This window comes from Giraffa tippelskirchi, chromosome 11, assembly GCF_054371585.1.
Source record: "Giraffa tippelskirchi isolate mGirTip1 chromosome 11, T2T-mGirTip1v1.2.pri, whole genome shotgun sequence".
Classification (NCBI taxonomy): domain Eukaryota; kingdom Metazoa; phylum Chordata; class Mammalia; order Artiodactyla; family Giraffidae; genus Giraffa; species Giraffa tippelskirchi.
The window spans coordinates 123,710,582-123,733,446 of record NC_137285.1 but is presented as its reverse complement, the minus strand read 5'-3'; the positions used below and the strand labels follow the sequence as shown (position 1 = coordinate 123,733,446).

Below are 22,865 nucleotides of genomic sequence, written 5' to 3'. Positions count from 1 at the left end.
TCATGTGGTGACTGAGGGAGTGCTTTTCCCTGGCTCCAGTCCATCACTGGGCTCCCCAGTGGAATTTGGGATTGACTACTGTGTGTGCATGTGTGTACCTAGGAGGGAGTAACTCCACGTGAGGGCATGGCTAGCCAGTTTGTCTGTGTGTGCCTATAGGTGTGCGTCTATCAGGGTAGTAGCATGTCTGTGTATTTCTGCATTTGCACATGTTCTAATGGAGGCAATGTATAATAATTGTACGTATACATTGGTGGGGATTTATACGATTCCAGTGGTTACCTGCTATAGTGTTTGTACAAATTTATCAAGGCCTGTGTGCACACAAACATGTGCCTAAGTGTTCTGTACTGTGGGGGCTCCAAGAACATGAGTGTATTTGTAAGTGAATGTGTTGTGGGTGGTGAGTTGTTTTTTGTGTACAGTCAGGTGTGAGCCAACGTGTACTTGTGCTGTTTGCATGTGCTGCCAAGAGGCCGAGCCCCCTAAAATGTCAGCTCCATTAGGGCTCAGATCCTTGTCAGTTTCATTTACTGCCGCGTCCCCGACATTTGAAACAGTGCCAGGTGCCTGATAGGCACTCAGAAAGTGTTTGTTGTGTGAGTAAATAGATGAGACTTGCATGAGTTTCTGTACCACCAGGCACTGAGCTTGTGTGCTGCCCATGCTGACTCAGCACCCTGTGAGTGCCCTACGCACACACTGGACCCTGGACAGTAGGGTTACAGGATACCCCAAATCCCTTCCCACTACCCGACCTCTGTCACCCCAGGCATCTTGGAAAGGGAGAGACCTTTAGGGGAGGCAGGCAGAAAATGAGCAAGGATGGGGTCTCTTCCCCTCTGCCCCAGCTGGGTCAGAACTCTCAGAAGCAGGTTCACTATTTGCCTGGCCTAGGAGGACCCTGTTTCATCCCCAAAGGGTGTGTGCCTGCACCATCACTTAAGCCTGTAATAGGTAACTAACTGACAAGTCCAGAGACACTGAGAAACTTGTTCAAAGTCACACAACCCAGCATAGGGAAAGGCAGTGTTCAAACCCTGCCTGTTAGCCTGGGACTGTCTACTCAGCTTCAAGTGTCATAGATGTGAACCCTCTGAGACCGCTTCCCTGACCGTGGTGACAGAGAGGTCATTTCTGACCCAGGGTCACTCTGCAGAGCCTCCCCTAGCCTGCTCTGGGCCTCTGTGTCCTACTCCGATACCTGGATGTCTGGAGAAACCTGGAGAAGAGGGACGATTTGCCCAGAGTGGGCAGCAGCCAGCTGGAGTCACATCGCAAGGCCTTCCACCTGTGCCCTTCCACCTCCACCTGCAGACCCTCTGCAGTCCAGCCAGTCCCTGGGCTTCCTGAAGACTGATTACTTGTTGCTAGGGCAGAACTTGCTCTCTTCAGAGAGCCTCTTTCCTAGCTTCTCTGGGCTTTCTTGTGTGAGCGGGGAGGGGCCAGTCAGAGTGTCCACTGGGGTGGTTTGTCCACCCACTTCAGCTTGGGGGGCGGGGAGCCAGCCTGGGGGCGGAGAGGAAGTGTCTGCCCCAGGGGATTCTGGGTGACTTTCCTCTGTCTCAGTCGTGTTTTCAGGAAGTGTGTGCGTTGGCCAGGGCTGCAGGGGGCGGGGGGAGGCGGAGAGCAGGAAGCTAGAGGAGACCAAAGCTGGATTCAGACACAGACACACACGTACACATACACACACACTTACTCTCCCAGACAGACACACAGTTACACACAGAAACACACACTCAGACAAGTGATCGCAAACACTCCGACACAAATCACGGGAGTGCAGAGCCATACCTGGAAGCAGACGTGGCCTCAGGCACACCAGGGAGCCGGGCCAGGGTGTCTGCGAGACCAGCCTGGGTCGGACACAGGCTGAACAGTCAGGTACACGGCGCACACTGGGCCCAGCTGGCCAGAACCACGGGAAGTCTTGGGCCCCGGATCCAGAGGGCGTCTGAGGGTGAGCAAGGGGCCGCCGTGGGCTGGGCTGTCGGCTGAGGGAAGCGGGCAGTCTCCTCCTATGGGCCTGGGAGGGCAGGAATCCCAGTCTGTCTGTCTCTGTCTGTCACCTCTCCACAGGTTAGGTTTTCTGTGCTGCTCCCCTCCCCCTCCCTTTTTTACTCTCAGACTTCCCTCTCTTCTTTCACTTTCTCTACATTTTCTGTTTTTCTCCTGCCCTTTCCTTTTCTCCCCCTTCTCTTCCCCACATCTGCCCTGGGTTTTCTACACATCCATCTCCCCCTAAGCGTCTCTCCTGGGTTCGTTGGGAGCCCCCGGGGCCTGTCTTCTGGGCTGCATGGACTGCTCCTCTGTGAGGTCTCTGCCCTAAAGGGGTCTGGTGCTGATCTCGCTTCTGGCTCCCTGCACCCCCCTGAGGATTCCCTTTGGAGGCTTAGGTGACTTATCTCAGGGTCAAGTTCAAGGGTGCTGTAGCTCTGGAAGCTCACCTACCCAAGCCCTCTTGCCCTTTCCCCATCCAGGCGATAGGGAGACCTGCCAAGGGCTGACCCTTAGTTGGTGTCTTCCTACCCCTTCTTCCTGGTGGTGTGGTGGGTGTGCCTATGTTATTGGGGGGATCCCCCCAATTGCTGTGACCCTTAATGAACTCAGTAACCCTGTACTTGGGCCACTGAGGGCATAGAGATTCCTCTAAGCAGATTCTGTCTGTGTGCCTGGCCCGCCCCTGCACCCTTGGCTCATCTTTCCACAGGGCCCAGCAAACATCTGCACCTTCTCCTCTGGCCAGGCCAGCCCAAAGTAGGGGAGAGGGGCTAGTACAGTCGTGTGCTCCCTGAAGAGTGAACTTCCTCCCCCCACTGCCTTTACAAGCCAGCACTGGGTCAGGCCTGGGAGGCGTGAAAAGCTGCTGCAGGAGCCCTGGGCCTCAGCCCTTTGCTGCCCGTGACAGCAGGGCACCCAACTGTGTGAGCTTAGAGGAGGGAGCAGTTGGGTGGAGGCGTGTCCTGAGCACAGGAGAGTTGATGATATGAGTCATCATGAGGATTAAATGAAAAAAAAAAAACCGACTCCCAGTAGAATGCCTAGCACAAAGGGGATACTTAGCTAGTGGTACTTATATTGTTCCAAGGGGATCTGCAAAGAGCTGGGTGAAACCTTGGTTTTGAAGGTGTATGCCAGGTAGTCAGGCACAGGTCTATGGAGGCATGGAGAGCTGCTGACCTCTGGTATTCAGTATGTGAGTGGGGTGGTCGTTCATTCACTCAAAACGCAGTCACTGAAGCCCTCTCTGTGTTCGGTGATGCTGTCGCATGGAGAGGGATTGGCTTGAGAGGACTCACAGCTTATGCAAAAGCTGAGAGGCGTCCCGCAGACATCATGTCTTAAGGAGTGAGACCCTGGGAAGGGCTTTCTCCACTGTGGCTTGGGCAGAAGTAAATAGAACAGAACCCAGAAAGTGCTAGAGTTGCTGAGCCTTGGGCCTCATGATGGAGAAGGAAGGACAAGGGCAGCCATGGAGGAATAAAAAAGCACAGGGCTAAGGCCTGGGCCCTGAGGAGGACGAGGAAATGGGCAGTTGTGAAAGTCTGCCCCTGTGGGTAGAGGAGGTCAGGAGAGGAGGCCGACATGTCCAAACCGTAGTCTGACCCCACCTCTTGGCCCTGCTGGTGAAAGTCCAGGGGCTGGTTTGGGCTGGGTCCCTCCAAGGCCTGTGTGACCCTTTAGGGGGAAGGTCCTGACTCAGGACGGGGTGTAGACCTGGGTCATTGGTCCTCTGAGGTCAGTACAGTGAAGCAGACAATGACAGATATAACTATACTGAGTGCTCAGAAGTCTGAAGGCTAGAGAAGCCTCAAGGAGACCCCAACCCAGCCAGGGATACGAAAGGAGGCACAAAGTGGAGGGGAAGGATGTGTGACTTGGCCCCTTTGGAAGAAAAAGTAGGAGGTGGCCGGGCAAGGAGCTGTGTTCCTGGTGGAAGGAACAGCATGGGCAAAAGCCTGCAAGTCCGCATTTATGGAAAGCAGCTCAACTCAGGATGGCTGGAGTGTGAGTGGAGGATGAGTTCCAGGCCAGCCTGAGATATTCAGACTGCCCCGTCCTGCATCCTGGCCCATCTGCCTGTGGGGTGACTGAGAGCCAGGGGCCACCCTGGAGGAGGGACAGTGAAGCAGGTTCCCGGTTCAGCCTGTGGGGCCTGAGGCCCTGTGGCCTCACCCAGCCACAGCTAGGGTGAGAAAGTTGTGTTGATGACTTGTGACCATGGCTCTCTACTGGTTATCAGCGAGCCAGGAAGCAGATCAGAGGGGAACCTGAGGCTTAGAGGTGAAGTGACATGCTTTGTAAGGACACAGACTGATGAGTGGTTCAGCTGGATTGGAGGCCCAGGGCTGCCTGGCTGCCAAGCTCTGTCTCTTACCTGCAGTGACCACATGTCTCAGTTCGTCCAGGAGAGGCCCACTTGCACCTGTGCCCTGACATGGTTATTAATAGTGCCTCTTTGGGGACTTCCTGGTGGTCCAGTGGGTAAGATTCTGCACTTGTCCACAATGCAGGGGGCACGGGTTCGATCCCTGGTCAGGGAACTAAGATCCCACATGCTGCAAAAAAAAAAAAAAGTGCCTCTTTTAACTCTTAGAAATGTTATCATTTATATGATTAATTACATGGTCACCCTATTCCTCTGCTCTTACCCATTCTGGCTTGGGACCCTCACGTGTCCCCTAACCCATAGATATATAAGGTTGGCTGTGTATATTTCCTGTAACCTAGTGAAACAAACCTCCTAAGGCTAAGGGCCCAGGCTGGGGTGGCCACTGCCCTAGAGTGCCCAGCCTTGCTCTGGGCATAATGTGGGGAGCAGATGGGTCCATATGCCACTTGGATAGAGAAGAAAGGGGCTGAAGGAGCAGAGGGGCCAGGAATGAAGGGCAGGCGGAGAGCAGCTCTGCGTGGGCGTCTCGGAGGCTTCCCAGAGGAGGCCTATTGAGCCGTGTTCGGGGGTACAGACAGGCTTTCCACAGGCTGAGATGCAGGGAGAGGGCCGGGAGATGTAGGCAGGAAGAAGTGGTGTGAGCAGTGGCTCAGAGCCAGGGCTGCTGAGTCCATGCTCAGGCCTGGGACTGATCTTCCGGTCTTGTGCGGTCAGGGGTCAGTGGGAGGATCCCAGCTGGGCTTCAGCTGCAGATTGAAGCTGGGGCTGCTCTAAGGGGTGCAGGCACTGAGTGGTCAGGACTCTGGCTGGTTTTGGGTCACTCTGTGGGCACTGCCCCGTCCCCTGGGATTTCCCACATCTGTGCCTTCCTGATACCACTTCTCCTTTCCTGGTCTTGGCCCTGACTCAGCATGGCCCTGGTCCTCTGTGGTAGGCAGGGAGGAGGGAATCAGCTAGGAGGCTTCCTGTAAGAGATGTCTAGAATGAGATTGGGAGGCCCGTGGGGTCCCCTTGCTTCGCTTTCTTGGCACACAACCCTTTTCCTGCAAAGGCTTTGCTGGGAAAGGAGCCCTTAGCATCTGTTCCTCTCTCCCTTATCACTATGGTAACAGGGCCATCAGAAATGTGATCACATTTCCTTTTGGATGGAACATCAACTCAGAGCTGTCTAGATCCTGAGTTGTAGCCAGTGTGAGAAGGTGGATCTCAGAGAAGCCCTGGGATCCCAGCTGTGGCCTTGTTTGCCCCTGTTGGTGGAGTGTGCAGCTGTGGTGCTGTACTTCCTGGGTGATCCTAGCTGTGGGACCAAGAACAAATTACTTCCTGTCTCTGTGTCTCAGTTTCCTCGTCTGTAAAGTGGGGATGACAAGAAGCCCTCCCTTATGGAACCCTTGTGATGAGTAAATGAATGAATCCACTTAAAGCTCCTGGGAAAATATACATATACACACACATACTTAATAAGGATTAAGTAATCCAGGTCTTCATTTATTAATCCCTGCTGAGTGCTGGGCATACAGTAGTGAAGAAGGAGGGTATGGCACTTTTCTTAGGGAACCCACATGCTGGGGAGCCAGGCCTCAGGAAGGGCGGGTCCCTCACAGATGATCAGGACGGTGGTGGGGAAGGACTGGGGGCCAGAGATGAGAGGGCTGATGCTGCCTGGGTTCTGAGGATGCTCTGTTGCCATCACCTTTGCCTCAGTGCTGGCTCTCAGTCCTGGGGGAGGCAGGGAGCCAGGCCCACACAGCCCTGCTTGGCATTGGAAGGGCAGAGGCTGTCCCCCCTGCTCTGATCCTGTCTGATTGGTCCTGATCCAACATCCTGGAGCTCTGCTCTCAGCTGATCGCATGCTGGGCCTCCAAGGGCCCCTTCCTATTAGAGTCTGGGAGACTGTGTGTGATAGTCTGCTTTGGACTTTAGACTTGACCAACTGGGAGCTGATACCACAGGTCATGCCCTCGGGCCTGCCTTTTATTTGCTTCCCTCTTGACCCTATTGGCCAACCTGTCCACCTACCTATCCACCTACCCATCCATCCAACATGCTCTTGTTGCTATCTCAGCCAGGCCCTGTACTAGGTGGGCTGTGGGGATAAAGAGTCGAGATCAAGGCTGCTCTTGCCCTAAAGAGATTCAGGGTCACGTTGGAAAGACAGCCTAGTACAGTGCTCTTTGTAGGGGGAGTCTTCGTAGGTCCAGCTAAACTCCTACCCTAGGCCCACTTGGCATCAGATTCTCTGAGAAGCATAGAGAGAGGGAAGAGCTGGCCACTAGGACAGTGGTGGGTCTTCCTCTGCCGGAGGGTCCTCCTGGCAATCACTGCTGCCATCCGCACAGCTGTCTGGGAGCCATTCTCTGTGGTCCTCCAGGGGGCAGGTTGAGGGTGGGGAATGAGACAGCGGACAAGTGTGGGAACCACCCTGGCTTGGAGACCTCTTGCTCCAAGGAGCCAATATGTCTTCTAACAACCTCACAGGTGTGGTTTCAGGTCCCTTGCACAGGCTGTGCCCAGTAACAAGCCACCACACTCTGGGAAGCCCAGAGCTCCAGCTTCTCCCCCAGGTCAAGAGATCACTTATGGTTTCTCCCAGTCCAGGTGCAGTTCCACACTCAAGCCACTCTTGCCAAAGGTAGTGTTGCCTGGGAGCGTGGCTGACATACCATCTTTATCAGGTTTCTAGGGAGAAAGAATTTTGTCCATTCCTTACCTATAGAGAGAAAGAAGATAGGGTTCAGGGTGGTGTAGAAGTAGCCACTACGTGTCCTAAGAAGCATCTAGACTGTGGAGTCAGGGTTCAGGTCTGGCTTAGATGCTAGCACAGTACCTGGCAGAAAGGAAGGCATTACTAAAAATCAGGTTACTTGGAATAATTCATCTAAAAGCTCATCACAGAGAATAACATGGGCAGGGCCTAGGGGAACAGGAAGGAGCAGTCAGGAAAAACTTTGAGAGAAGGGGCATCATTGAGTAAGAAGTTAAAGGATGAGTAGATCTCAGTGCAAAGAAATAGAGGAAAACAATACAATGGGAAAGACTAGAGATCTCTTCAAGAAAATTAGAGATACCAAGGGAACATTTCATGCAAAGATGGGCACAATAAAGGACAGAAATGATATGGACCTAACAGAAGCAGAAGATACTAAGAAGAGGTGGAAGAATACACAGAAGAACTATACAAAAAAGGTCTTCACGACCCAGATAATCACAATGGTATGATCACTTACCGGGAGCCAGACATCCTGGAATGCGAAGTCAAGTGGTCCTTAGGAAGCATCACTCTGAACAAAGCTAGTGGAGGTGATGGAATTCCAGTTGAGCTATTTCAAGTCCTGAAAGATGATGCTGTGAAAGTGCTGCACTCAATATGCCAGCAAATTTGGAAAACTTAGCAGTGGCCACAGAGCTAGAAAAGTTCAGTTTTCATTCTAATCTCAAAGAAAGGCAATGCTAAAGAATGCTCAAACTACCGCACAACTGCACTCATCTCACATGCTAGTAAAGTAATGCTCAAAATTCTCCAAGCCAGGCTTCAACGGTACATGAACTGTGAACTTCCAGATGTTCAAGCTGGACTTAGAAAAGGCAGAGGAACCAGAGATCAAATTGCCAATATCCGCTGGATCATCGAAAAAGCAAGAGAGTTCCAGAAAAACATCTATTTCTGCTTTGCTGACTGTGCCAAAGCCTTAGACAGTATGGATCACAACAAACTGTGGAAAGAGATAGGAATACCAGACCACCTGACCTGCCTCCTGAGAAATCTGTATGCAGGTCAGGAAGCAACAGTTAGAACTGGACATGGAACAACAGACTGGTTCCAAATGGGGAAAGTACATCAAGCTGTATATTGTCATAAGCTGTATATTGCTTATTTAACTTATATGCTGAGTACATCATGAGAAACACTGGGCTGGATGAAGCACAAGCTGGAATCAAGATTGCCAGGAAAAATATCAGTAACCTCAAGTATGCAGATGACACCACCCTTATGGCAGAAAGCGAAGAAGAACTAAACAGCCTCTTGATGAAAGTGAAAGAGAAGAGTGAAAAAGTTGGCTTAAAGCTCAACATTCAGAAAATGAAGATCACGGCATCTGGTCCCATCACTTCATGGCAAATAGATGGGGAAACAGTGACAGACTTTATTTTGGGGGGCTCCAAAATCACTGCAGATGGTGACTGCAGCCATGAAATTAAAAGATGCTTACTCCTTGAAAGCAAAGTTATAACCAACCTAGACGGCATATTAAAAAGCAGAGACATTACTTTGCCAACAAAGGTCCGTCTAATCAAAGCTATGGTTTTTCCAGTAGTCATGTATGGATGTGAGAGTTGGACTATAAAAAAAGCTGAGCGCCGAAGAATTGATACTTTTGAACTGTGGTGTTGGAGAAGACTCTTGAGAGTCCCTTGGACTGAAAGGAGATCAAACCACTCCATCCTAAAGGAAACTAGTCCTGAATATTCATTGGAATGACTGATGCTGAAGCTGAAACTCCAGTACTTTGGCCACCTGATGTGAAGAACAGACTCATTTGGAAAGACCCTGATGCTGGAAAGATTGAAGGCAGAAGGAGAAGGGTACGACAGAGGATGAGATGGCTGGATGGCATTACCGACTCAATGGACAGGAGTTTGAGTAAATTCTGGGAGTTGGTGATGGATGGGGAGGCCTGGCATGCTGCAGTCCATGGGGTTGCAAGATTGGACATGACTGAGCGACTGAACTGAACTGAACTGAGATCTCTGATCAGAAACCAGGGAGCAAGGTACTCCTGGAGGAGGCAAGAGCAGGAGCCAGGGCCTGGCATTGTGTTCATGCCCAGCCCTTCCTTGCTTTCTTGGTGGTCACTCACTGTCAGCCACTGCCAGGGACACTGGGCAGTAGAGAGGCTGAGATCATTGGTGGAGAAAGTGGCCCACCACTCTGGTGCTCCTTCTCGGCCCCTGCTGGACGCTGGCAGAGACGGCAGTTGGTGCCAGGCTTCCAGGGCTCGGGCACCTGATCCGGCTGGTGTGTGTGTTGGCCCGTGACACGCCACATCTTGGTTAATCCTCCAGCCACCCTGCTACAATGGTTTGGTAGTCCTCAGTTCACCAAAGAAGAAACTGAGGCTCAGAAAGGCTAGGTGCTTGCCCCAGGGCACACAGGAACTGAGACTGAGGCAAGGTTCAAACCCGTGTCTCTGATACTGAAGCCCTTTGGAGATGCTCAGCCTGCAGGGAGCAGTGTGATCTGTGCTTGGACAGACAGACAGGAGCCTAGTGGCTGTGGGAGCCCAGGTCTTGGAGTCTGGAGGGCTTCCTGGGTCAGGGGTAGCAGAGATGAGAAGCAGGGAGTGTGGTGGGTTCAGGTGAGTTTGAGGGGTCTGAGGGTACCCAGAGGATGGTGAATATCTACGACAAGAAAGAAGGTGGTTGTGAGCCAGAGATCCACGACTTGTTGTCTCAGGACTTGGTTTCTGAGGCTCTGGTCTGTGCCCTTGGCCTCGATGCCCATTTCGGTCTTGTCTCATCCATTCTCAGACAAACACCTTCTTATTCTTAAAAGCTCAGGTCCAGCCTTCCCTGATTCCCGAGGCTGGGAAGCAAACTATCTCCCACCCACTTCTGGTCTTCAGCCCTGTTTTAGAGTAGAGACCCAGTGGGTACATGTGGCTAAAGGTTAGCGCTTTGGGGCCAGTTGACCCTGCCCAGCAGTGCAGGGCTAGCTCATGAAGCCAAGGAAGGCACCTGTTTGGGGGAGCTTGGAGGGTTTGGGCAGGAGAGTGAGGCAAGGCAGGCTTCTCTCTGAGTGTGTGGAATGAATGAGTTGTGCCAAAGCTCAGGGGAGCTGGGGGCTCTGAGTTTGAGTCCTGGCCCTGTTGCAGTGTTGCTGACTCAGTGACTCAGCCACACTGAGCTTGATGCCCAACTTTTGGTCTGTTCCTAGCCTTCCCTCCAAGGAAGAGGAGTTACTGTCACCACCATCACCGTCCCCTCCCCAACCGGAGCCTGCAGAGCCCCTGGCCACTTTCCCCAGGGGGCTTCCTCAGCCCCCATCTGCACCTTGCAGCCCCCCAGAGGTCCCTCCGAAGCCCCCCCGCCTGCCCCCGGAGTTTGGTGAGTGCTGTAGTGCAGCATGGGACTCGGGGCGGGTAGCCTGGGTTCAGGGCTGAAGAGTCTATAAGGATACAAGGATTGTGCTCCCCTTTGTCCTGGGCCCTGCCACTGACCCGCTGTGTGACCCTGGACAGGTGAGCATCCTTCCCTTCAGCCTCTGAATGGAGACAGCACCCAGCTCTCTAGCCGGCTGACTGTTAGGTGGGGATAGATGGCAGACTTCTTGAGTTACTCATGGTTTAGAGTCTAGGACTGTTTTCCATGGTCACGGGCAGTTTGCTTTTCCTTGGCTTGTCCACTTTTCTTGAATCTCGGTTCTTGTTTTTTTGTTTTAGTCTTTTTAGGAGAGTCCCTGCCCTGACCCCCGAGCTTGCTGCCTAGTTAGACCTCCTTGTGGCAGCCTGGCCTCTCCTTTGGCTACCCCCTAATGCTGTCCTGTGAAGTCTCGAGAGTATAAATAGCACTTCCTGTCCCTTGTGCCTTTTTTTGAAAGCCAGGCCAGAGTGGGGGCACGGGTCACTCATGGGCTGGGGGAGGCCTGGTTTCCTTGCTTCTTGAGTCTCTCCCACCCGTCTACCTCCCCAGATGACTCTGACTATGATGAGGTCCCAGAGGAGGGGCCGAGGGCCCCAGCTGCCGTGATGACCAAGAAGGTAGGGCAGGCGGTGGTTAGGGTTTGGGCTGTCTGCCTGTCAGCATGGAGGGTGGGCTGCCCGCTGCCTTTCAGACCCTGGGGACCACCCAATAGAGAGTGGGCAGCCGACTCCCTGGAGAGTTCCCTTTCTCTTCTCTGTCCAGCTGTGCAAGGGTCAGGGGGCTCTGGTTTGTGGCTCCAGATCTAGTCTTAAGCTGCATCTTGGATGGCTGTGTGACCCCCTCTCTCCCTCTGTTTTGGGGTGTCTGTCCCTGTGTCTATCTGTTTCACTTTCTGTGTCCCTGTCTCTCTTGAGTGTCTTAACTTCCCATCCATGTCTTTATTTCTTTATCTGTGTGTCTTTGTCTCTGACCTGGGCCCCTGCCTGCACTGATTTTCTCTGTCTGTGTGACCCCATCTCCCTGGGTCCCTGGGTAGTCTGCCAGGGGTTGGGGAGGAAAGGTGGATGAGGAAACAGAAGTGCCGAGTTGTGTGGGCACTGGGCCTGGACAGAGGGGGTGTGGCAACCCTTAGTGGTATGATCTCGGGCTTGAAGGAGAGCATGACACTGAGTGGGTCTGGGGGGCAGGAGGAGCCCCCAACGAGTCAAGTCCCACGGGCCGTGCGTGTGGCCAGTCTGCTGAGTGAGGGGGAGGACCTGTCTGGAGACGACCAAGGGGATGAAGATGAGGATGACTATGCCTACGAGCGTGTCCCCAAGTAAGTGTCCACTCCTCTCAGGTGGTTCTCCCACCCCGCCACTCTCCTTCCCCATGCCCAGCCTGTTCTCTCCATCTCCTCCACCCCAGCCCTGTGGGAGTTCCCACTCTGGCCCCCTCATCCCCCACTCTTCTCCCCTCAGTGGTGACTGGCACGCGAGCAGCCTGAGCTCATCTTTGCCCAGCAGCCTCGTGACCCCTGAGCTTCCCCCGCACCCCATGGACGGGCTGCCCGTGGGCCCCACCCCCACCCCACTGGTCATCAAGGCTGGCTGGCTGGACAAGAACCCACCGCAGGGGTGAGTGAGGCCTGTTGGGTTGTGCTGGTACTCTGCATGGAATGGGCTCAGTCTAGTATGTTGGTATCACGGATCGGAAAACCAGATGGGACAAGGTTATTTGAGCAGGTCTCCCTCTAGGTAGATGGTAACTGCCTATCATCCCCTCCAGATTTATGTGTTATTACCCTTAGAACTGAGAAGTCCTTTTCCTGGTGGTCCAGTGGGCAAAACTCTGTGCTCCCAAAGCAGGGGGGACGGGTTTGATCCATGGTCAGGGAACTAAGAATCCCTCGGGCTGCAGGGCATGGCCAAAAACAAAACAAGAAAAACCCCGGGAAGTCCTACTTTGAGTCTGATTTCATTCACTCTTGCTGTAGGTAAAGTCCATTTTCTTCTCCATGACCATTTGAGATCCTTCCTGCCTTGGATCTGACTGTTCCTAACTTTGTATGTGACTGCCAGAGCGGGCTGGGGTGATCCTGGAACTGCTTCCTAACTCCCAGTCCTTTGCTCTGTTGTTGCTCTGCGTCTCCCTCTCCAGATCTTACATCTATCAGAAGCGATGGGTGAGACTGGATGCCAATCACCTGCGATACTTTGACAGTAACAAGGTGAGGCCTGATAGTCCCTGACATGACCCTGCTCCATCCTGAACCCTGACAGTGGACCCAGGCAGAATTTCTGCCTAGATGAGTCCTCACCAGAACTCTACTCTGACTGCGTGGACTGTGTCCTCCTGGCCCATTGGCCAGCCATGGCCTTGGCCCGAGTTGGCATAGGGACTGTCACTGACCACCTGTGGGAGATGGGGCTGCCGCCTTCATTTCAGTAGAGGTTGAGGGAGTCACGGAGGGCCTGGGCCTCTGTGGTCCTTACCCCCACACTCCCGACTCCTCTCTCTCCCGTAGGATGCCTACTCAAAGCGCTTTGTCCCTGTGGCCTGCATCTCCCGAGTGGCTGCCATTGGGGACCAAAAGTTCGAAGTGATCACGAACAACCGGACCTTTGCCTTCCGGGCAGAGAGTGATGGTAGGGAGTAGGGTGGAGAGAAGACTCGCAGTTCAGCCTGAGAAGTGGGGGAGGAGAACCAGGGAACATCCGCTCCCCCCATATCAGACCCAGAGAGGAGTCGACCCTCTGTGAAGTGGGGGAGGGGAGGGCCCCCTCTGACCAACTTTATGCTTGAGACACCACTGAATCCTCAGCACCACACATCCCCATTTCAGGGGATGCAGGCTCGGAGAGGCCAAGTGCCTTGCCCACCCTAAGTGGCACAGCTGGGATTGAAGCCTGAGCTGGTCCACATCAGAGAACTTGGAGATGGGACAGAGACAGGAGGGCTAGTCCGGGTGGGCTTTCTGGCAGTGTTGTTTCCTGAGGAGCCTGGAGTGGGGAACCCTGAGGGAACCCCTGCCTGGCTGAGCTCGGGCTTCCCCTTTCCCTTTGCCCTCAGCGGAGCGGAAGGAGTGGATGCAGGCCCTGCAGCAGGTGGTGGCTGAGCAGCGTGCCCGGGCCCGCATGTCTAGTGCTGACCCATTGGGTGTTCAAGGCTCAGAGCCCCATGACCATGCTGGCAGCCTGGAGCTACGTGGCTTCAAGAATAAACTCTATGTGGCTGTGGTTGGGGACAAAGTGCAGCTTTACAAGAATCTGGAGGTGTGACTGGTCTGCCAGGCTGCTGAACCTCTCCCTTGTCCCCTGCCCACCAAGTCCCTTAGTCCCGCCTTTCAGCCACCTGGTCCCTCAGCCCCACCTAGTAGGTCCTCATCCCTACCCTTGCCCTTTCCCTCTTCCCTTGACTCAGCCCTTTGCCTGCCGCCTCGTCCTGCCACTCGTTCTGACCCCTTCTCCCGCCTGATCCCTAAGCGTTACCCTCCCATCACTACCCTGGCTCTTGCACCCCCTATTTATTGCTACATGGCCTCTGATCGAGGTCCATTTACCCATGCCCAGATTCCTGAGCCCTCCCTTACCTCCTTCCTGGGCACTTTCTAGTCCCTAAAGTCCCACTTCCCCTTCGTCTCTGCCCCTTCCCTGGGTCTTGTGCCCCACCCCTCAGCCTTGCCCTCACCCCTTCCCTCCTACTACCAGGAGTACCGCCTGGGCATCGGCATCACCTTCATTGACATGAGCGTGGGCAATGTGAAGGAAGCGGCTGACCGGCGCAGCTTCGACCTCACCACCCCCTACCGCATCTTCAGGTGAGCCTCCCGCCCCTTGCTCACCTGCATCCTCACTCCCTGGTCGTATTTTCTTCTTGCATATGGAGGAAGCCTGCCCCTTCTTCTAGGTTCTTTTTCTCTCCTCTCTTCCCAGCCCCGCCCACCTTGCTGGGCCTTGCCCTTCACTTGCTAACCTGCTCTGATCCCTTCCAAGAAGTCCCACACCCGTCCCTCTGTCCATCACTCTCTCCCCTTCCCTGCCACACGGCTCCCATGTGGACTTTCTGCACCGCCCACTCACCCTGCTATCCCTACAGCCTGCCCTGCTCCCCTCACAGGTGCTTGTCTGTCACCAACGGTTGCTTGAGATCCAAGGCTGCTCCTCACTCCCTGTCTCGTGCCCATCCTGTGTGCTCCTCCCTGAGCCTCCAGGACTCTACCATCTTGGTTTCCTCTGACCTCAGCTGTCCATCAGTGATCTGTCTCTGTTCTCTGTCCTCTCCCTGGACAGAATTGCCCACTCACAGACCTTCAGTCGCCATCTCTGAGGCTCTGTGTCATGCCTGGATTCAAGTCCTTTGTATCAGTCAGCTCAGCTGCCGTGACAGAATACCACAGACCCCAGATCTGAAACAACAGGTTTATTTTCTCACAGTTCTGGAGGCTGGAAGTCCAAGGTCAAGATGCTGTCAGGGTTAGTTTCTGGCAAGGCCTCTCTTCCTGGCTTGTAGGTGGCCCCCTCCTCCTCCCTGGGTCCTCACAGGCCTTTGCTCTGTGTACGTGGAGAGAGGGATGTCGGTGTCCCTTCCTCTCTTTATAAAGTAGCCAGTCTTGTCAGGTCAGAGCCCTGCTCTTACAGCGTCATTTAACCTTAATTACCGCCCTCAGTGGCCCTATTTCCAGATGCAGTCACACTGGGGTTTGAGGCTTCAACTTCTGAACTTCAGGGGGATACAATCAGTGTAATATCTTGGGCCCATCACTGGGTCACTATGCGACCTGGGCAAATCATGTGACCACTCTGTGCCTCAGTTTTCTTCTCTGTGAGCAGAATCATGCCCGTTTCTGTAAAGCTATTATCTGACACAGCATCACCATCCGTCCCATTGTTGTCTTTTTTGCCCTTAGTGAGATCTGCTCTGCCTCCAGTGGCTCTTTTCTCCTGAGCTCTAGACCTGCACGTCTAATAGTTCTGTGGATATTTCCCCGCTTTGTCCCTCCTCAACTCACTGCTCCTCCCTGGCCCCCGTCTCCACCCACGGGGACCCCGCCTCTCCTGCTCACCGCTGGGCAGACCTGTCACCACCCCTCTCTTCCCTCTGTCACGTTTCACCTCCAGCTGGCCCCTCTCCTGCAGGCTGTAGGCCTGTGGGCTCCCTGGCCTGGCTCCTGCTTCCTCACCCTTTGGCTGTCTATCTGTGACCACCAGAGGGTTCTTTTTCTTTTTTGAAAGCCAGGTTTGTGTTTGTTCATTTCTTACATTCGTAGTCATCTTTGGTTGACATCTGTGGCCAGAGATTCTTTGCCATCCTCCTTAACCACCATGTGACTAGTGGACACTTTCTCTGGAGTTTTCCTTCCCTGTCAGTTTGACAGAGCCTTGCCCATTTTCCCTAGTTCCTTGTTGTCATGAACTTTAATTTGGTTGATTTGGTGTTCAGCACCAAGGGCCTCCACCAGCCTGACACACGTGGGCTCACACAGTCAGATGTAAGCACACAGAGATGGGCTTAGCACTTGGCTAAAGCCTTGGCATTTTGCAGATTCAGTACACTAGGACTTAATGGATGAGGGTGGTCTTCACACCTCTCGTGTTGACGTGTTGACATCTATTCCATCTCCAGCAGCAATACCTGCTTTGGCCATGGCAGTGGGTTATGGGTGAGCTAAATCTTGAGTGCACATGTAAGACTTGGTGGCAATAGAGAAGGAGCCAGAGGGAAAAGATCTCTGTACCCCCTGAAACCTGCTGCTGCTTCTCTGTTGTCCTCTGGGTGCACTTTGACCTCCTCTGCATGGCACAAGTTTGCCCTCTCTGTCTCTCAGCTTCTTTTCTGCCTGTACACCCACTCTGTCTGTGGGCCCTGGAATGCCCTGTGTACCTTCATGTCCCTTTGCACATGCTGTTCCCTCTGTCTTGAACACCTTTCCACCTCTTCACCTCACCACCCTTCTCATCTGTCAGGTCTTAGGCACCATTTCTTCCCAGCATCATTTTCTACTCCCTGGGTGGGGCCGAGGTTGGGGTGTCCTTGTTGCTGCCCATGCCCATCCTCCCCAGGGACCCTGGGCACCTCCCCCTTTTGACTATCAGCTCTCAATGCATTGTTACCCCCACTTCATGCTGTGCCCCCTCAGGCTGTTCCCCAATCTCGCTGAGCCCTTTCCCAACCAGTCCCCCACCCCACTCCTGTGTCCCCAGCTTCTCAGCTGAATCGGAACTGGAGAAGGAGCAGTGGCTGGAGGCCATGCAGGGAGCCATCGCCGAGGCCCTGTCCACCTCAGAAGTGGCCGAGCGCATCTGGGCCACGGCCCCCAACAGGTTCTGTGCTGACTGCGGGGCTGCCCAGCCTGACTGGGCCTCCATCAACCTCTGTGTCGTCATCTGCAAGCGCTGTGCAGGTGTGTAGCGGGCAGGGTGCCAGGCCAGGGCAAGACAGGGCTGGGGTGTCCAGAAGGCAGGTGGTCTGTCTGACTGGAGGGGCTGGAGCGAAGGCAGTGTCAGAGAGCATCGTTGATGAAGTGGCGCTTATGTGTCAAGCCTTTCCCACCATGATTAACCTGCGTGGCAGGGATTCAACTTCTCACTTACTATGGGGACTCTGAGGCACAGAGAGGGAAAGGGGCTTCTTCGGGGTCCCCTGGCAAGTGAGTGAGTCTGGATTTGAGCCTAGGCCTGTTGGAATCCAGCACCCTGGTCACATCAGAGGAGCAGAAGTAGGCTAGGTCAGGCAGGGCTTTGCAAGCAGAGGCGGGAGTTAGTGTTTTCATCCACAGGGGGATGGAACTGTGTGGGAACCGCAGGCCTAGCCCTGGGGTCCTGTCCAAGGCCTCTCCATGTCTGCCCCCATGGGCCCTGGGGTGTGGTGGGGAGAGGGGGCTGCTCCTGTAAAGGAGAGGGCCCCCCGATGACCGTGTGTCTGGCCTTCTGTCTGCAGGGGAGCACCGTGGCCTGGGTGCTGGTGTCTCCAAGGTGCGGAGCCTGAAGATGGACAGGAAGGTGTGGACGGAAACACTCATCGAGGTGGGGAGCCAACTAGCTGTGTTTGGGGTCTGTCCCTCTTGGCTCCTGCCTGGATCTCCCACCCCTTTTCCCCCACTTCACTGGCCTCAATGCCGTGGAGCTAGAGAGAGACCTTCGGGATCATCTAGTGGGTGGGGTTTGGAGCAAGTTGATTTTTGGCAAAGTTAGCAAACTGGCTGGTGAGCTAAGAATGTTTTTACAATTTTAAAGATTGCTAAAAAAGAAGAAGAAGAAGAAAAGGAATATGTCACAGAGACTTATCTTGCAAAGCCTAAAATATTTACTTCATTTTATCTCTCCTCATGTGTGCCAGTGGGTCTGAGTACCCACTGGGGGATACTCACGTGTGTACATTTGTGCCTGTGTGCTTGGGGTTGCCAGGTACTGATATGTGTGATAGTCACAGGGGAAAACCTGCAACAGGAGGCTGGGCCAGGGCCTGACCACACACCACCTTCCTTACCACCCCAGCCAAGCTGCAGACCCCAGAGCAGTTTGGGTGTCATATCCCCTGTGACTTAGGGTTAGAACCCCAGTTTACAGAGGATATTGAGACGCAGGGAGAGAAAATGACTTTCCCGGAGTCACAGTGTGAGTCAGTGGCGGTTGGGACTGTTTCTGCTTTGTTCTCTGCTCTGACTCCAGCACCCCACGCAGCACCCGGCAAGCAGGCAAACTGGGGGGCCCAGGAAATAGCTGTGGCACAAGTGATCAGCACAGTGAAAGAATGCATACCCTAGTCCCCTGAGTGCCGGAGCCTATGCCAAAGTCTGCCTTCACCCCTCTTCCTCTGAGCCCAGAGAGGAATGTCAGAGACAGGAGATGTTTTCATAATCCCTGTCCACCCAGTTGGCTGAGAGGCTAGGCCCCCACCAGCTGTGATAGTCTTAGGAATGCAGAGTTCCAGATGTGGGACTAGGTGGGGAGATAGCAAGGCACCCAACCAGGCACCCAACCTGGGCCTCCACCTGTTAGACTTTCTGCCTCTGGTCCCATAACTGAGCTGGGGGACTGGGCTTAGGCCCAGCGTTAGTGAGGGAGCACCCAGGGCCACCAGCAGGCCAGGCTGTCCCCTCAGCTTCCCTGATGGGAGAGTGGGTGGAGGGCCTGGCTCTTTCAGCCCCTCACTTAACAACCTCAAAACCAAGGCTTTGCTGGGCATGGGCTCCAGCTGTAGGCTGCCCTTCTGACCTCTTTCCTGCACCTACAGCTCTTCTTACAGCTGGGCAATGCTGCCGGGAACCACTTCTGGGCAGCCAACGTGCCCCCCAGCGAGGCCCTGCAGCCCAACAGCAGCCCCAGTGCCCGGCGGTGCCACCTAGAAGCGAAATACCGCGAGGGCAAGTACCGCCGCTACCACCCACTCTTTGGCAACCAGGAGGAGCTGGACAAGGTCAGGGCACTAGGCCCGTGAGGCCCCCTGAAACCACCCCCGTTAGTCATGTCCCCATCATTCCTCACTCTGTCTCAGCCCAGCTTTCCCACTAGCTCAGAGTGAGGAGCAGTCCTGTAGGGAAACTGACGCCCAGATGGCAGAAGGACACTGCCTAAGCCACAGGGACAGTTGGGACAAACTAAGGAGGAGCCAGGCCTGACCCTTGGGCCAAGGCCACGTCCCTAGCATCTGTCTGCCTCCCCCCCCCCATTCCTCTGTCTCCGCACCCCATCCTGCTCCTTCTGAATCCTGCCAAAAGGAGTGAACTTGATGGGGATGCTATTTCCTGTCAGGCTCATGAAAAACAGCTGGCTGCTCCAACCCGCCCCCCATCCACACCCCACTCAAGATGAGGCCCCTCATGGGCCCCCAAGCCCCGGCAGACCGGGAGCCAAGCCCTGTCCCTGGTCTGGCTTGGCCTGAGTAGGAGGTAACCGCCTCTGAGGCTGGTGGGGGGCGGGGGTTGCCACTTGTGACCTCTGGTCAACCTTCAGCCCTTCCCCCAAGTAGCCCCACCCAGTCAGGCTCAGTCCAGCTAGAAGCCCAGTGGGAGCCAGGCCTCCACCTCCCAGGAACCCAGGCGTCCAGCCCCCAGCCCAGCCCAGTCTAGCCGCCAGCCAGGAGGGGCGGCAACTCCCATTGGTTGGGAGGGATGGGCAGGCGGTGAGGAATTCAAATGTGGGAGGAATGAGCTACAAAGCACCCCCCTCTGCCCTTCCTCAAGGCAGAGGGAGCTTGAGATCCTCTAGAGAAAGGCCTGGTGGCTGACGGTCCCAGGGGGCTGTCAGCAGGGTGAGGCCTGGATGGCTAGGACCCCTAAGGGGATGCCCCTCCCGGCTCACTCCCTTTGGCATTTCTTTTTCTCCTCTTGTCTGTCTTCCTCCTTTGTTTCTCTTGCACTCTGAGGGTGGGCCCTTGACCTAGGTGACTCCTTCCTCTTCCTCCCTCTCGCCCGTTGGACACTGTCCCACTGGCCCCTCCCTCCGGCTCGGCCTGACCCTCCCCCTCCTCTCCCCTCCTTCCAGGCCCTGTGTGCCGCAGTCACCACCTCAGACCTGGCTGAGACCCAGGCGCTTCTGGGCTGTGGGGCTGGGGTCAACTGCTTCTCAGGGGACCCCGAGGCCCCCACGCCCCTGGCTCTTGCCGAGCAGGCAGGACAGACACTGCAGATGGAATTCCTTCGGAACAACCGGACCACAGGTGAGTGGGACTGTTCACCTCAAGGGATGGCACCTCCCTGCTGCCAGGGTCAGGCCCTTGGGAGGGGATGGATGCTGGTTGTTGGGTGCCAGTGGAGGGGTATCGTCCTGTGAGGTCCGGTTCATATACCACTTGAGCTGTCATTGCAGCTTTTCCAGGGGTCCTGGTGCGACAGTGTGTGTGTGACGTTTACATGATTTTTAGGCATTTGTGCCTCTGGCTTCCCCTTCATACACGTGTCCCTTTGTGTCTCTGTCTCTGCATCTCTGTGTTTGTGGGTCCCTCTCTGGTCCACAGTGTGGGACCTCCGGGCAGCGTCCATAAGCCCGGGTCTGTGTGTCTCTGAGCTGCTGTGGCTCTGCTTCCTTGCACCTGGGGATGTCGAGGGCTTCAGGGTTTGTGTGTGTGTGTGCAGAGCGTGTCTGTGTTGCTGTGTATGTGTGGGGGTGTGCTGCATTTCCTGTGTGTGGAGGGACTCACCCGGGCAGCCCTGTCTGCCGGTCTCTGGGTGGAGCTCTGTTGCAGTTGGGTTGGGTCCCATTTGGCTCCCACTCTCGGGGTAGCTGAGAAGGGGGTGGTGGGGGTGAGCGTCACTGGTCATGGCCCACTACTAGCCTCTGGGGCTACATCGCAGGACCAAGGGTGGAGCCTGGCGGCCAGGACTCTGGCCCACCCACCCATGGGTGGGTGGGGCACGCTGGGCTGGAGGGAGCCCAGGTGTCCGGGAAGGCACAGGAGACCACCCAGCTGGCTTGGGCTTTGGGACCGCAGGGAGCAGGGCTGGAGCCAGGCTGCTTCCTTAGGCTTTGCATTGTCTGAGACAAGCTCCCTCTGGGGATTGTTAGAGAGTTTGCTCCAGGCCCCCCTCATTCTAGTGTGCTGGCCCTGTGCTTCCAACAGGAAGAGCTGGGCTGGAGAGTCAGGGAAGCTCCCTGGAAGGAGAGGTACTAGAGCCAGGCCTTGTGAGTGGGACGGAATTTACGCAAAATGGGAAAGGTGGAGAAAGGTTTAGGCAAAATCCGGAATGTGGCAGTAGGAGCCCAAGGGTGCTAGTCAGGGAACAATGCTGGGGAGCAGGGGCGGGTGACTTGAGTGCCAGCTTAAATACCCAGTCCAGGTGGGGGTGAGGGGGTACTCCCTTGGATGGTGACCAGCCACTTTTTCCCTCCCTTCCCCAAAGAGGTACCTCGGCTGGATTCAGTGAGGCCCCTGGAAAAGCACTACTCAGTTATCCTGCCAACTGTGAGCCACAGCAGCTTCGTCTACAAGACTGCTTCTGCAGGGAAGCTGCTGCAGGACCGCCGGGCCCGGGAAGGTGGGTGCCAGGACCCTGCCCTTGCCATGGCATTCTGGCATGGTGGCAGGGCCAGAGAAGCCAGAACTGGTCAGGCTGGGGGACTCCCTGAGGGAGCCAAGTACACTCTAGTCTAGTCACCCTGCAAGGTGTCCTGGGTGTGGTCTTGGTTATACAGTGAGTGCTTAATAAATGGGCTGATCCAGTGAGAGTGGAGCATGGCACTGCAGAGTGAGCCACTGCCAGAGTTTCCTTGAGCTCAAAGAAGCCCTTTATTGAGCGCCTACTAGGTGTGGGCCCTGGGCTGGGGCAGCTGGTATTTAGAGTACTTGGATGTTGGGAAATTTGAAGACTAAGTTTAAAGCTCTGTCATCTCTCTCCTCAGCCTTCCATTTGCTCCCATCTCTGAGTACAATCCACAGTCCTTATTACCAAGTCCCGCAAGGACACGCACATCGGCTGCCCCACCCCATTACCTCTCTGTCTCCTCTCCAGCTTTACTGGCCTCCTTGCTGCTTCGTAAACATGCACACTCACCAGACCCTTTGTACTTGTGGTTCCCTCTGCCCAAAGTGCATTTCCCTAAATATCTGCATGGTTAGTCCCTTATTTAAAAACAGGTCTCTTTCAGTGTCACTCCTTGAAGATTTTATTCCCAACCACTTAATCCACAATAGCAAGCCCTTTTTTCACACTACTTACCTGACCTTAATTTGTCTATTTCTGAGTCTGTTTATGGTTCTCTGTGGGCCTGTGTGCTGCAGGGCCATAGGATGAGGAATGACTGAAGCAGGGCGGAGGTCCTGGAGGAAGCTCAGCCTGGGAGGCAGCCTCTGGGGGACACCGCCCTCAGAGGGCAAATGTCATGTTCTCGTAGACAGGATGAGAGACTCTGCTGTATGAGCATTATTGAGGCCGTTGCTCACTGCATCCCTCAGCACCCCCAGATGAAACTCTCCAACTCCCAAACAGATTTCTTGGGAACTCTGTGCAGCTCACCACCTCACTGCCCCTGGGGCACTGCCCCTAGTCTACGTCCCTCTGCTTGGCAGTATCATTTATGTAACTGCCTCACTCATCCTTTTTTTTTTTCCCATGGATGCCAGGACGCTCTGAGCCTATGTAATGCTCAGTGCTATGAATTATACGAGCCTGCGTGACCTTGACAGTCGTTATTTTCTCCTACTTTCCTGGTCCAGACTCCCATTTCTGTTCCTTTATGGAATCTTGTCAGTCTCCTTAGATCCATTATAGGAGGAAGCAGAGTACAGAGTAGTAGGTCCTGCTGGCAGAGGAGGGTGGGGCACGGGGGTTACCTTATGAAAGTCTTCCTGGGCATTTGGGCTGGCCTTGAAATCCCTTATGATTATACAGTGGAAGTGAGAAATAGATTTAAGG

The 22,865-nt window shown here is 54.7% G+C and overlaps 1 protein-coding gene and 1 pseudogene across 4 annotated transcripts in view; one reads left to right on the top strand and one right to left on the bottom strand.

Annotated features, from left to right (window-relative positions):
* The window catches only part of ARAP1 (ArfGAP with RhoGAP domain, ankyrin repeat and PH domain 1), a 64,003-nt gene that overhangs the window by 25,278 nt on the left and 15,860 nt on the right, over positions 1-22,865 (top strand). For 3 of the 4 annotated variants that reach the window (XM_081539473.1, XM_081539472.1, XM_081539475.1), the window contains 13 exons: positions 10,329-10,498; positions 11,084-11,151; positions 11,722-11,852; positions 11,995-12,150; positions 12,674-12,743; positions 13,041-13,161; positions 13,586-13,788; positions 14,224-14,333; positions 16,717-16,916; positions 17,453-17,538; positions 18,749-18,931; positions 19,999-20,173; positions 21,354-21,488. In XM_081539473.1, the coding sequence (XP_081395599.1) occupies positions 10,329-10,498; positions 11,084-11,151; positions 11,722-11,852; positions 11,995-12,150; positions 12,674-12,743; positions 13,041-13,161; positions 13,586-13,788; positions 14,224-14,333; positions 16,717-16,916; positions 17,453-17,538; positions 18,749-18,931; positions 19,999-20,173; positions 21,354-21,488 (1,808 nt within the window). Of the gene's footprint in view, positions 1-1,579; positions 1,961-10,328; positions 10,499-11,083; positions 11,152-11,721; positions 11,853-11,994; positions 12,151-12,673; positions 12,744-13,040; positions 13,162-13,585; positions 13,789-14,223; positions 14,334-16,716; positions 16,917-17,452; positions 17,539-18,748; positions 18,932-19,998; positions 20,174-21,353; positions 21,489-22,865 lie in introns of those variants that run through there. The other variant, XM_081539474.1, reaches the window with a different exon arrangement.
* Positions 15,783-16,160, bottom strand: LOC145526634 (small ribosomal subunit protein eS12 pseudogene; annotated as a pseudogene).